This window comes from Onychostruthus taczanowskii, unplaced genomic scaffold, assembly GCF_017590055.1.
Source record: "Onychostruthus taczanowskii isolate IOZ18803 unplaced genomic scaffold, ASM1759005v1 scaffold30, whole genome shotgun sequence".
Classification (NCBI taxonomy): Eukaryota; Metazoa; Chordata; class Aves; order Passeriformes; family Passeridae; genus Onychostruthus; species Onychostruthus taczanowskii.
The window spans coordinates 2,785,373-2,799,814 of NW_024500350.1; the positions used below are offsets into that span (position 1 = coordinate 2,785,373).

Here is a 14,442-nt window from a genome sequence, read left to right on the forward strand (position 1 = left end):
TGCGAGGCTCAGGCAGCGCTCGGAGGGCTCCACACCGGCTCCTGCAGTCCCCTCGGCACTTTGGCCCTGCCGGCCTTGCTCTCCTGGCGCTCTTCTCTCCCGCAGGAGAGACCGGGCGGGGCAGTCCATTCCCGCCGCATCTCTCCCTCCTGCCTCCCCCCGGCTCCCCCTCTCCCGGTGCTGCAGCATCCCACCGGGGGTTGCCTGCCTAACGCGGCGTGCTGCTTTCTCGCTCTTCCCTGCCCCCAGCGCTCGGCGCTTCGTCTCGCCGTTCTCCCCCGAAGCCCCGCAGGGCAGGGGGTGCCCGGCCCCGGTGCCCGGGCGGGTGCGCCCCGTCCAGCCCCGCCGGGGACCGCGCTGCCCGTCCAGCTGTGCTCCCTGACGGACAGGCTCGGCAGCCAATGGGGAGGCTCTGGGGGGCCGCGGGCGAGCCCCCATTGGCGGCAGGGGGAGGAGGAGCCGGGACTTGAAGTTGGAGTGAGGGATCCAGCTGTGCGGAGCGCTCGGCTCGGCGCGGCCGCCGCGGGAGCATCCTCCGCCGCCGCCCGTCCCCGGGGCTCCGGGCAGCATCCCATCGCCCCGGGCAGATGTTGGGGAGCAAAGGGGACAGGCAGAGCAGCTAAGGGCGGGCCGCCCCCCGGCTGGGGGCCAGCACCGGCAGCGGGGGCCGCCCCGCCGCCGCCTCCCTGCCCGCGGCTCGGGCCCCCGAAAGCACGGCGAGGAGGAGCTACGGAGCCCGCAGACAGCAGGGCAGGAGGAGGGGGGCGGCCCGGCCCCGGCGGGGGGAGAGGCAGTGGCTCGCCCGGCCATGCCACCCCGGCGCTGAAGCCGCCCCGCCGCATCCCCTAGCCCCCCTACCCCGCCATGGCCGCGCCACTCTAGGCGTCCCACCGGCTCGCCCCGCGTCGCCCCGGCTCTCCCGGGGCCGCCGGCCGGAGGATGGACGAAGATGGACCGCGAGCGGCCGAGGAGGATTCGGAGCCGGGCAGAGCCAAGACTTTCATCCGCCTTAATGACCTGTCCGGGGCCGGGGGCCACCCGGGGCCGGGGGACAGGGAGGCGGGCAGCGGCGACTCGGAGGCGGAGGCGCTGCCCTACCCGGCGCTGGCCCCCGTCGTCTTTTTCTACCTGAGCCAGGAGAGCCGGCCGCGGAGCTGGTGCCTCCGCTTGGTCTGTAACCCGTATCCTTTGCAGGTGTTCGGCGGCGAGGTAAGCCCCACGGGGCCCCCACGCCCCCGGAGCGGCCGGCAGGGCGGGGAATACCTCCTGTATTCCGGATGATGGGGAAGGAGCCGTCACCCGCCGTCCCCAGGGTGGCGGGCGGCACCCGGAGACGCTCCCCCCTCTCCCCGTTGCTCTCCCGGGAAGTTTTCCGAGCTGTTGCAGGGGCTCGGTCCGTGTCGTGGCGCGGGGCTCCCCTCCTGCCGGGCTCCCCTCCCTCGGCCGCGCTGCCGCGGGCTTCAGCGCTCCGTTCCACAGGGACTCGGATGGGAGCTGCTGGGAACCATCCCCCGGGGATCGACCGTCTCTGGTCCTGCTCCCCTGACACACCGAGGGACCCTGACCCCGCTCTCTTGCCTTGAGGATCGGTTTTTTCCTTCTTGACCCCGTTTCTCGCCCATTTTTAGGCTCCCTGGTCCCTTCCCTGAGGGTTTGCGAGGCGGGTGCAGTCCGGAGGGAGGCGGAGGTTTTGGGGGGTTGGTTTGCTGGCCAGCTCCAGGGTCCCTAAATAATTCAGGGTGCTTGAGGCCCCGTCGAAGGGCCCATTCTCGGCAGTCCCCGGGGATGCTCCTTGTTTGGACGGGTCGGGGCAGGGCGGGGGTCGTGGTCCCGGGCGTGCACTGGCCAAGGGCAGCTGTTTGTCACATCCTAGGCTGAGCCACGACCCCCCAAAGGCTTCTGATCTCCTTCCAAGCTCCCTGTCTGCTCTGGCACAGGCCGAGCCGCTTTAGTCAAGTTTAAGCTTTCAAAAGGAGGGGGGTGGAGGAAAAAAAAAAAAAAGAAATAGAGCAGACAATAGAAAAATTTCTTCTTTCCACAGTTTTGGTGTCTTTAAGGCTTCCCTTTGGAGTTGAGTTGCAACCAGCACATGGCTTCCGCATGGCTTCTAGCATTCCGAGTGTTTTAGCATCCCCAAATTCCAGTTTCATTTATTATTTTTTTGTAGAAACAAAACCCCAAAATGCAATAAAACGAAGCGATGTGGCTTCCAGCAGGGGCTGGTGCAGGAGAGGCAGCCGCTTCCCGGGAAGTTCCCCGTCCGTGCTGTGCTGCCGGCGCAGGAGGCAGGCGAGCAGGCTGGGCAGCAGCCCCACATCTGGAGGGGGAGAGGCTGTGCAGCAGCACGGAGGACATGTTAAATGGTACAGAGGACCAGAATACCCTGTGCTGGCCCTTCTCCACTCCTGGTATGCAGGGGCTGTTAGGGATTACATCTCAGCTGAGGTTGGTGTGCTTGGTGAGGCTCTGCTGGAGTTGTGAATATTGTTTTACTTGAGCTTCAGCAAAGATTTCTCTGATAAACAGGCTGCCTTCTCTCCTAAAATGTCCCCCAGGAGGGAAAAATCCAAGATTTCTCTTCCCAGTGATGAATACTCTCAGCAGCTTCTCCCCAGATCTCTTTCAGACCAGCTAAGCAGTTCAAACTGCCTTTATTTAAACATCTTAGAAAATCTCACAACTTTGTGAAGCCTTCTGTTTTGGAAAGAAATATTAATGACAGGCTGCAAGTCAGTGTGTTCTTGTTGCCTACTATGACTAATAATATTTATGATTGCTGGTTTAAATATGTTTCCAAGTATTTATGGGGGTTTTTGTGTGTGTTTTTTTTTTTTTTGTTTCTTTTTAAATTTAATTTAAAATTTTTTTTAATCTTTGATATGATGTTTTGAATCTGCTGTTAACACCTGCATTTTTTAGTGTTTTCAGTAAAATCCCCCACCCCAGTAACGGCTTGAAATATGTTTTCTCCTCTGTGGCTGCAAAAAACAATCTGATTAACTTTTGTCCTTGGAAAATTTGTGGGCACCTGCAAACAGCACTGCGAGTCAGGGATGAACACTGAGTGCAGTCCCACTAGCTGGGATTTTTGTCACCAATTTTTCACTTGTTACTGATAGAGAAAGGGTCTTGCTGGGAGTCCTGGGGCCACAAGGATGATGCTGTGGATCTTTGAGTCATGTGGCTGCATGCAGCTGTTTGTTTTTAGGGTCACTGACCCAGAATTGGGGGAGTTTATTTTAAAACAACACAAAAAAGAAAAAAAAAAAAAAAAGGGAAAAAAAAAAAAAAAGAAAAAGAAAAGAAGGCAGTTCAGCCTTCAGATGAGAGGAACACAGTAGCTACTTTGGTACCTGCACTGTGTCCCCCATCACTTGCTGAGCAGTTCAGCAGAGCATTGTCTTACTCATCCCTTTGCCTTTCTGCCACTCCAGTGCTGGAGCTGAGCCTGCTCTTGTTTACATTTGTTACTTTTATTTTTTTTCTTTAGTGTGGTGGCCCTTCTCAGGCTGTAACCTTCTAGGAATTGTGCCTCAGTGTTAAAGCCATGTAATCATGTTGCTGGAAAGTCTTTGTTGCCACCAGCTGACCTGAAGAGGAGTGACAGTGCTTTGGCTGAGTGGGTGGTGAATCCTGCCCCAGCTCCAGGGAGTTTGGAGCTTTCAGTGCCTTCTGCCACTCTCTGAGGTGGATTTTACCTTTCAGAAACTGGATGGGAGGACTCTGGTTTGAGCTTGGAGATGCAGAGCTTGGGGCTTTTCCAGGCAGATTTGTGGTGCTCCAATCTAAAATAAAATTTACTGTTGATGTGGCATCAGGAGGAGGTGCAGGACCCACTGTTGCCCAGGGAGGACAGTTTGTGCCCCCAAAGTGCAGCTGGAACTCCTGGGATTCTGCTCCATATCCCTGTCCAGGCAGTCAGTGTGACTGTGGTACCTGAGGCCGGGTTAGGGGAGGGTGATGGTTGAGGTGCTGAGTATCCAGCAGGGATGCAATGTCCTGTCCATGTGTTTTTTGAGGGTTTTCTGCCATGTTTCTGTCTAGGGCATTCTCTTGCTGCCTGCAGCAGAGATGTGGGGTACTGTGCTGCTCTCCTGCTCCTCCTCTCCCTTAAGGCTAGAAGGAGGTCGTGAAGTTTGTCCTGGTCCAGAAATTTTCCAGAGCCTGAAACCTTGGGGTTTTTAACTCTAAACATGTACCAGATGGTCAAACTATCTTCTCCCTCCACTCCATTGTGATCTTTGAGTGAAAACCTCTCTGGGAGCCATAAGGACCAGAGCCTGGATGACAGCCAGAATATTCCTGCTGGCTGTGGGGTAGAAGGCTCTTCCCTGGGTGAGAACTGCCTGGGTCAGGAGGGAAGAAGGAGCAGGGACAAGTTCAGTGGTCACAGGGCTGGACCCAGAGGCTCAGAGACGGGAAGGGCTGTGGCACATGCAGGGTGTCCTGGTGTGTGTGCTGGCAAGGCTGGGAGAGGAGAAGCAGGAGTCTCTGAGGGGGAGAAAAGAGGAGGCAAGCTGGTTACTTGACTTTCACTTGTAAAATGAAAGCACCATGAATGATGGGAAGATGAAAGGCTGTGTCAGGGTCTGTGCCAGGCTGCTCCTCTGATCAGAGACAAGAAACGAGGCTATTTCTTGAGAGCTGAGGAGTGACTGAAGAGCGGGGATGGAGAAAGTGGGGAGGATGCTACCACTTGGCATTAAGAGCTCTGAATAGAGAAGTAGCAGTGTGACTGAAAGGGCCTGTGATATCTATTGTAGTACTGAAAACTGCCTCATCCCCCACTCTGCCTGCTGCCTGCAGAGTGCTGCTGCCTGGAAAGCAGCACAAGGCAGTGGGGTGCTACAAAACCCTGCTGGAAGGTGCCATACCCACACTGCCTGAAATCCTGGTTTTTTCCTCCTGGTTTGGAGGGTGAAGGGCAGCTCTGCACATTCCCTTTCTGGGAAGGGGAGGTTTGGGTGGCATCGGGAGGAGTGCTCCCATCCTGCCTGGCTGCTCTGTGGCACAGTCCCTGGGACTTGGGCTTTGGGAATGGCTTTGGTAAAGAAACTTGTCTTGATCCGGTCACAGGAACCAGCCCTGCCTGCTGTCGGCAGTAAAACAGAGAGGGCTCTTCCAGCAGCTGCCTCACATGGCTCTGCTCACCCCCCAGCAGGGAGAGCTGGGTGACCAAAGCTGGGTCCTGGGGAGGACTGATTGCCCCCAACTCCTGTTGGAAGTTGCAGATGCCCAGGAATGGGTCTGGAATCTCCACGCCTTCGTGCCAAGGTGTAGCTGAGATCTGCACCAGGCTGGCTCACAGGATGGCTGGAGCTGCTGTGCTAGAGCTTGGTTCTTCATGGAAGGCAGTGCTGGCCCCTTTGAGAGCACAGTCAGCCCCTGCTGGGCTCACACTGTGCCTGGGCTGTGTTGGAACCACTCTGTGCTGGTCTGGCTGGATCCAGCTCCTCAGGAAGTGCTCGTGTGTCTGACTGTACCAGAGCCAGGACCCTCTTGCCTGGTGGGGGTGAGACCTGAGGCTGCTCAGCTGTGTTGTGGTTTGGGCTCCCCAGCCCCAGCAGTGCCCCCCAGTATCCCTTCTCATGGGAATGCCTGTGAGGGCAGTGGGCAAGTGGAACCCCTGTCACCTTGGGGAGATTGGGGTGCCCTCACCCTCTCCTCAGTCATGGTAGCTCATGGGGAGAGCCAGACACTGCTTATGCTGCAATTTGAAGAGTTAGTGTAATGTAGTGTCTTTTTTTTTTTTTTTTTTTTTTTTTTTTTTTTTTTTTTTTTTTTTTGTTATCAAAATGGTGTGTTTTTTGGGACAAGTGCATGTGGTGTCCTTACACTTCTATACATTTGTTCCAGCCTCACTTCTGAGTTTAACAAAGCAAAACGCTTTGATTTGACAGGTCAGACCTGAAATGGATCTTGTTTTCATTTAAAAACCTCACAAAGGAACCAGAATCCATTTGCTTCACCTGTGTCTGATCCATCCCAGGGCACCTGAGCTTGTTTCTCTCCCCTGACCCAGTTCACTGGCTGATGCCTCCCACCTCTCCCTAGGCAGATGGAATTTCTCCCACTGTGGCCAAGCCTCTACTGTCTCTGTGCCCCAGCCTTTGCTCCTGGGGAGAAAAGAAACCTGGTTTGTCTGGCTGATGCCCGACCCAGGGGTCTTCCAGAGCCCCTTGGTGCTCCTGGCTGGGATGGAGCATCCTGCTGCTCCCAGGGCAGGTGCTGGCCCTCCCTGGGCTCGCTCCAGCTCCTGCTGATGCTCTCAGCCCATCACTCTTTAGCAAGTGCAGCACAGAGGTGCTGTGGTTATTTCCCTCCTCCCAGGAGACAAATAACTGCAAATCCTCTTCCCTGCTGTTCACAAACCTTTTGGGAGCTCAGCAGGAGCAGCAGGCACTGTTCACTTCCCAGAGCTGGGTGCAGTGGCCAGCGTTCCTCCAATCCCTGCCTCCCTGGAAGAGCCAGGAGCAGTTTGATCCTAATCTAGGTGACACCTCATCTCACCAGCAATCTCTGGACTCGTCCATCGCCCAGCTGTGCCGGCAGCCAGGCGCTTCCTTTGCTCCCTGCGTGTGTATATGTTTTTTAAGGAGATTCTTATGCGAATTCCCCTTTCCAGGCTGTTGTGTCACATCTGGAAGTTTGTGTAGGAGTTTATCCAAGTGCTGGAGTACAGCACAGCTTTTTCTCATTTAAAAATCATAGGCTGGCATTTTGAAGCGGGCTGGGGTGGGGTGGGGGGGGAGGGAAGGGGAGAGGGAAGTTGTCTGCCAAAAAGGAGACTGGAGCCGAGGAATCGTAATGACTTCCAGAAGTTTTCTTTCTTCCTTTCTTGCTTTCTGTCCCTCTCTCGCGGCTCACAGACAAAAGGCTCGGCCTCATGCAGCTCGTGGTTATGTCATCCCGGAGCAGGGAGCCCCGGCCGGGAGGGGTGGCCCCATCCTGCCTGGGGACCCCGCGCTGCTCGGGACAGCTCTGCTCCGGCTCCTTGTAGGAAATGCAGAATGCTCGCTCCCGTGTGGGGTGGGGGAGCGTCTCTGGAGACTCGCTTGGTATCAGTTCACAGAATATTCTGAGCTGGAAGGGACACACAGGGATGGATCATCGAGTCCAGCTCTTAAGTGAATGGCCCATATGGGGTCGCTTTTCATCTGGGGCCAGGAGCCGGGGCAGGGCGGCTGGGAGGAGATCCCAGCTCTCCCCCAGCCCCCCATGCCCAGGACGGGAGGGGCAGACATGGGGTTGGACCATCCCAGCCCACTCACCCTTGGGGCTGACGTGTCTCCCACCAGACTCCCTGCCCTCAGTTTGATTTTTGTGTTCTCTGTTTGGCTTTTGTGTTCTCTGCCCTGTGCAGGGCTGTTGGAGCCAGTCTGGAAATGCCCAGGATTTTATGGTGCACAGGAAATTTTCTGCTTTCTTCTCCTGCTGCACCCCCTGTGGAAGCTTTGTCGTTGTGCTGAAAAATTCTGCTTTCTCATTTTTTATTTTAAATTCTCTTTCATTTTTTTTCCTAAACTCTCTTTCATTTTTTTTTCCCCCCATTCTGAAAAGACCAAGTTTCAGATTACCCCAAGTTCCCTGCCCAGGTTTTACTCAACTCTCCTTTTTTTTTTTTTTTTCTACTGTTTTGCTGAAAGGGAGCAAAACCTTAGGCCAAAATGAACCTCCCTGATGGCTTTTTCACTTGGATCATGAAATCATTTTCCCTTGGCAGAGGACCCATGGGGAGCCTTTGCCCCCGGCAGCTTTGCTGGCTGGGAGTAGAGTCTGAGGGAGCGGGGCCATCCTTGGGGAGCTGTGGAAGGACCATCCAGAGTCAGGTTGGGAGGGCTTTGAAGCTTCACTGTGGTTTGGAAAGGGTTGAATTTCCTAGTTAACTAGGAGGCCTAAGTGTTTCTGGGTTTGTTACAAGGCCAGATCATGGCTTTCCCTTCCTCTGTGCCTTGGCTCTCTACTAAGCAGCCTAGACGTGGAATGTTCCCTTTGGATGGTGATGCATGCAGAGGTTTCCCCCAACCTGGGTTCATTTGGCTTTGACTTTCTTCAGCCTTGGCCTCTCACCCAGAAATCTGGCCTGATGCTAAGAAATAAAACAAAAAACCAAACCAAAACAACAACAAAAAGCCCCAAAAAAACCAACCAACCAACCAAAAAAAAAAAAACCAAAACAACACCAAAAAAAAAAAAGGCGGAAATTCACGTGGTTTTATATAACGGAGTGAGTAACGACTGGTCGTGCTTTGGGATGCTCTCACATCTGCTTCCTACCAAAGCCCCAGCAAAGAAGCTTCGAGCAGATGGAAAAAACACATTTTTCAGCCTGAATATTTGCTGAGGGAAGCTTTGAGGCTTTCTCTCTGTGCTGGCTGCGGTGGTGCCGGGGGGGCCAGTACGGGAAAGGGGCGCTTGGGGTGCCAGGAGCAGCATCCCGTGCCTGGGGTGCCAGGAGCAGCATCCCGTGCCTGGGGTGCCAGGAGCAGCATCCCGTGCCTGGGGTGCCAGGAGCAGCATCCCGTGCCTTGGATGTGGCACGGCCGGGCAGGTCCTGGCGGGAGCTGCAGCCGTGTGGGGGACTGGGATGTGGAAGTTCATTGGTTTAGTCACAAGTGGATGGAAATTGTCCATTGGTTTGGCTCCCATGCCTGAAATGTTGTTTTGGTTGGGGTTTTTAGCATGTTTCCCAGGCGCAAGGGACTGGCGGCTGTTTGGTGTTGGGGTTTTCTTGTCACCCGTGTCATCCCAGTTTTCTCTCCCTCCTCTCTATGCCAGGATGCAAAATCCAAGGGCAAGAGCAGAAGAGGGCTGAAAATGGGAACAAAATGCTAAAGAGGTGATGACTGAGAGCTGAGAGCTTGGCACAGACTAGCTTATAAAGCAAAGGGGATTTATTTACTGTAATCCAGGTGCTAGCCCCACACTTACTGGGTTTCTGGTGCAAAGCATCCTTACGTTTATCTTTAATTTGGTTCTCTTCCAAGAGGTTTCTCCCAGTGCGTCCACTGAACCAGCTTCAAGGTGCTCCCTAACCCTGGGGGCTGAAGGCAAACCCTCAGCCAGCAGCAGTGGAGCTGGGCAAGGAGACCCACAGAGCTTCACCCACCTTGGCTGCCCAACCGCCCCGGGGGGTTTTATGCTTCCAGGATTTCCTGTGGTTCATACTTTAATCAGGTCACGTTTTGAAGTCCCTCCTCCTGCATTATTGATGGCCTCTGTGCTCCCTCCTGAGATGCTGGTGGACAGAGCAGCCCGAGGCAGAGCCCTCCCCTGCCCACTTGTCGAAGAGGGCTCGTTAGTGATTTGTTAATTCAATTAGAAAGTGTTTGTTAACCCGTGGCGAGGCTGAAGCTGCCTTCTGGAGGGCAGGGCTCACACCCATGCCTGCGACTCCTGCTGCCAAAACATTTATTTGGTGTTAAGCTGCCAGCCACGCTATGCAAGTAAAGAGGTTAATCATGAGTAAGGTTCATTTTAACTCTGGATTGGGACCAGTCTTGGGAAGAGGTGTACTCGGGGAAGGGGAGAAAGTGGTGGGAGCTCTGCTGTGCGTGGGTGTGCAACTCCCAGGGCCAGGTTGCATGGATCCTGTGGAAGGGAGCAAATGTCTCTGCTCCTTCTTGGCTCCAGGGTCTGTAGGAATAAAATGTTCCTTCTGCTGTGGGTGAACGAGGCTTCTAAGTGTGTTTGATGGGCTGCTCTTTAACCACCCTCCTCTGCATCAGTGCTAGCTGCTAATAACACCAATCCCAGGTCTGGGCTGGTGGTCCCTGTGCCTGTGTTGGATGCAAAATGTCTTTAATTTGGGAACCATCATGTCTAGATAGGCTGGCTGTGGCAATTCTACCTTAATGGGAGGAAAAAAACCTCCAGTAAGAATGATAAATAACGGAGCCCTCTGATGCTCCACTGAATTAATGTTTATCCGGGCAGATAGGGAGGAAAGGAATTAAATTAATATCTGACTTGTAACTGCTACTGTATGTGATTATTGACTTATCTTGCTTTGGAGGGCCATAAATATGTCTCAGGATATACCCCTGAGACCATAATCTGCTCAGGATCACTGTGCAGGTCTGTCTCTGATGTTCCTTCAGAGATTCATCCTGACTTCTAGGGTCAAAAATCCAAATTTCTCTGACAAAGGACCTAGCCACGTGTGGAGGGGAACGTGTTTGCACTATATGGCAAGCATACAGCATAATTCTCGAAGGTTTCTGTCTTGTATAAATTGCTTTATTGTTTTTGATCCATGGCTGGCTCAGCATTGGAGGGTGTGGAGCCTGATTCAACTCAGAGGAGAGGTACAGGTGAAGCTTCTTGGCTCTGGAATTGGGATGGATCACAGCTGGAGTGCCATACTCTTATCCACTGCCTTTCTCCCTTTCCTTGGGATTTTGTGCCCCTTAGGCATTTGTTTGGGGGTTAAGGATGGCTTGGGGAGATAGGATGGGCCTCTCACCCTGCCCCTCAGCAGCCCTGGCCCAGGGCTTTGGGTATCCATGAGCCTGGGGAGAGGGGTGAGCTCTTCCCTTTCAGCCCTTGCTGCTGCGTGGATGCTTCTGTTGATACCCAGAGGATGTGAGCTGACCCCAGGCACCTGAAACCATGCTGGCCATGGGGGTGGCACAGGGCATTTCACAGCTCAGTCAGTGTCCTGGGGCTCTGTACCCACACGTGTGGTGCACACAGGGCCAGCAGCTTGGGAAACAGATGGATGGTGGCAGCAGGGGCCAAGCTGACCTGTCATGTTCCCCTGGTGAAGCTGAGCTGGAGCATCCCTGTGTGGCTGAGCTGTGGCAGGATGTCCTTCCTCTAGAAGTGGTGGGTGTTTCCACCTCCTGGGCTCTGTTTTATGGAGGGGATAACTCGCTGCCTGTGTGACTCCCCTTTCACAGTGTGTGTTCTCCCCATTCTCTGGCACAGCCAACGTTAGTGCAGGAGTCTCCAGGCCATGAATGGTGCTCTGAGTCCCCAGATCTCTTCTTCTCACCCATTGCCTCAGGCCCTGCTGCCTGGATGGGGCATTGCTGTGGTAAGGATATTTTTCAGGATGCTTCTGCTTTTTCCTTCCATCCTGTCCCTTAGGATGGTGCACATCCTGCCCCACAGCAGCCCCCTCCATACACCAACACACTGTTCCCATGGGAGCAATTTCCCCTGCTGTGGGCAAATCACAGCCCCTTCTTCAGAAACTGCTCTATGGCAGCAGTACAGGGGAATCCTGTCTTTTTCCAGGAAAAGAAGAGCAGAGGAGCCCAAGGCCAGCACAGGGTATCCACAGTGAGGGTGGAGACACTTCTGCCTTCATCCCAGTAAATGGGCTCTGGCTCCTCCAGCAGCGGATGTTCACATCTCAGCTGGGTTCTGGGCTTGGTTTTGTGCTGGGCTTTGTTTTCTCTTGTCTTGTAGCCCCACGAAGCTGGGCTGTCTCAGCCCTGGCAGCTCAGAGGTTGAGCAAGCGGGGGTCAAGCTGCAGAGCTCACGGTGAACCGGGGGGTGAAAGAAAAGTGCTTTGTATTGCCTTTCCCCCAGCCCTTCTCCCCCCTGCCACCTCTTCCCCAATCTCCCTCTTTGTGTGTGTGTGTGCACTAAATCTATTCAAGGAGTTGTGATCTCTGCATTTCATTTTGCAGTTCAGCTGGAAAGATCTCTTTTCCAAATACACCCACACACAGGCACAGCAAGAGAGGAGAGTGAAGGGGAGGGAGGGAGCTACTCAAGGGGGATGGGGCAGCATGGGCAGGGCTGGGGACAATGGCATGGGCATTGGGAGCCTTTGCAAATCTGACTGGGAATGGTCCATAGCCTTCATCTGAGGGCTGGAAATGCATCTGCCCTGAATCTCAAGGCCATGCAGATGCTTGGTGGCCCTGTGAGTGCCTGGCTGCTTTAGTCCAGAGCAAAAAGGGGCTGAGAGGAGCAAAGGTCCCTGAGCATAGCCCTTGCCCTGAGCCTGGCAGTGGCCCTGAGAGCATCTGGAGGGACTCCAGGGCAGTTTTAGAATTTCCCACCGTGTGTGTGTGGGTAGATACATGTCCCCACCATGGGCTGATCAGAGCCTAGGACATGGCTGCACCGTGGTGAGACCTGCTTTTGCAATGGAAGAAGAGCAAAGGCACAGAAAGAAGTCACAAAAGTCCTTTCCCAGTGACCTTCAAGCCAAAATGATCTTGTTTCCAAAGATGAGCCAGTGCTGAAGTGATTCCTTTAGTCTCCCCATCCACGCTGTCACCCTGCAGGGCCTTCCTTGCCAGCTGGGTCCTGACTCCAGCTCTTGGGTTCTGGAGGAGCTGGTGGGAGATGCATCCTGCATCTCCCAGTGCTGTTAGGGATGGGGTTAGTGGAAAGCAAATGAACCTTTATCCGGGTGGGCATCTAAATGTGCAGCAGAGGGTAAAAGTGAGGAGCTGAAAGATGGGGACTTGGCTTTGGTAGAAGGCTTTGGAGAGATACCTCAGTCTGCCTAAGCTGGGAGCTGACAGTAACCTTGCCCTGTGTCAGCGTGCCGGGGCAGTGTGGGGACAGTTACCTGAGCCCCCACGTCTGGGTCCTTCCCTGACTTCAGGGCTGTGGAGCAGCTTGGGGTGCTGCCACAGATACCTGCACTCCCACCCCGCTTCCCCTCGGGCCCCTTGGGTGGATGCTGGTGGCATGTCTCAAGCTCAGCCCCCGCACACCGAGTCCTTCCATCGCCCCTTCGGCTCTGTGCGTGATTTTTTCCATCGCTCTGAAGCGGCTGAGCTCATACAACAATATTCCCTGGGCCAACACCGCTCCTTTTTGAAGTTCCTTGTTTTGGTGTTCCTCAAGCTCTGTTTCCTCAGGCATGAAATACAACACCCCTTGGCACTGGAGGCTTTCCCTGATGCTGTGGCTTTGGTTATCCCCCGCACCCTGCTGCCAGGTGAAACCACTGCCCCGTCCCTGAGCTGCTGCTGGTGGAAGCCATCACCTCCCTAACTCATCACAAGGCTTAAAAGGTGGTAAAACAGGATCCTCTGGCCGCCTCGGTGTGCCGCAGCGTGCCGCCAGTGGAAAGGCAGCCACTGGAGCGTGCTTGGGGCCGTGTTTGTCTTAGCCAGTGGCCGCAACTGGAGCCAAGCAGTGAAAATGCCAGAGCGGTGAGTTTATCCCACGATGTTTGATTGCGGTCACGGTGGAAGCTGGGTCAGGAGTGACAGAGGAGGATGCAGCAGAAAAGAGCAATTTGAAGGCAGTCGCAAAAACATTTCTTGCTGCTAGAAGTCGGGGTTTTCTCCTTTGTTTTTCCTCCCCTGCTGCTGGCTGTGCTGGCGGTGAGGTGAAGTTTATGGGAGAAATAGCGCGGTTCTGGGAAATATTTTGCCTCGCTTGTATTGTTGAATTTTTCTTTTTCTGGCAGCAGATGAAGGAAACGGGAACACAAACAGATTGGCCGGTAGGGTATTGGTCCAGAATCAGCCTGGGCAGCAAGAGGCTGCTTTGCTGGGGACAGAAAATACTCGAAAGCGGACGGGGCTTTCATTGTTTTCATTCCTCTCCCTTTCTGTCCCTGCGCTCAGCTGGCTCTTCGGATGCTGCTAAACGAGGGGTGAACACATCTTGCTGTTAAGGCAGGGATGTGCGTTGATGCTCTTGGCCTCCCGTGTGTTTTCACTGATTAAAATCTTAAATTCTTTCATTTTTTTAGAAGATTTTGGGTTTCTGTGCCAAGCCGGAGAGTCTCTATGGCAACTGCTACAGGCAACTTTTTTCTGTAACCCTTTTTGGGTTTTTTTGGAAGATGGGGGGAAGAGGATGAATGTGTGGTGCTGAAGCACCAATAACTACTTGAATACCTCAAATATTTGGGGTGGTGAGTGCTGAGAGAGCAATGGAATTGAAATACAGAATTGTTTCATGCCCAGGAAGCCAAGCACCTGGGCCCTCACTGGACCCCTCATCCCTCTGCTAATTATAGTGGTTTTTGACTGTGGAGAGTGCAGAGTCCCATCCACCCCCACCTCATTCCACCCAAGGCCAGGGGCTTCCCACTTAGGTCTGTCATTTCTGGAGGAGTTTAGAGCCGTTCTTGGAGTGTGATTGCAGCAACATTTCAAGACACAATTAAAACCTGAGCCTTTTAGGAAAAGTTGCAGCATATAATAGAAAGGAAACCAGCTGAGCTAGATTGAAGCATAATAGCTTTTGGGAGTAATTTTTAGAATCCTATACTGTAGGTCTTTCTAGAAAGATACTATACAATTTAATAACATGTTATATTCCTATATGTTATATTTAAATCATCCTATAGTATCATGTAGGAGGAATCTAATTTTCCACTACAGGGTAATATACCTTTCTATAGGTTTTTGGCTGTGGTGGTTTTTTTTATTTTTTTGTTTTTTTGGTCCATTGGAGTTAAATGAAAAAATTACATCCTTCCTAGGAAAATCAAACAGAATTATGAGAAAATAA

At 53.7% G+C, this 14,442-nt stretch overlaps 1 protein-coding gene across 1 annotated transcript in view; it reads left to right on the top strand.

Moving 5' to 3' along the window:
• Positions 1-560: 560 nt before the first annotated feature.
• The window catches only part of CACNA1G (calcium voltage-gated channel subunit alpha1 G), a 142,628-nt gene continuing 128,746 nt past the window's right edge, over positions 561-14,442 (top strand). Inside the window, exon 1 of the mRNA XM_041409224.1 lies at positions 561-1,181. Within this exon, the coding sequence (XP_041265158.1) occupies positions 940-1,181 (242 nt within the window). The 5' untranslated portion in view covers positions 561-939. The remainder of the gene's footprint in view (positions 1,182-14,442) is intronic.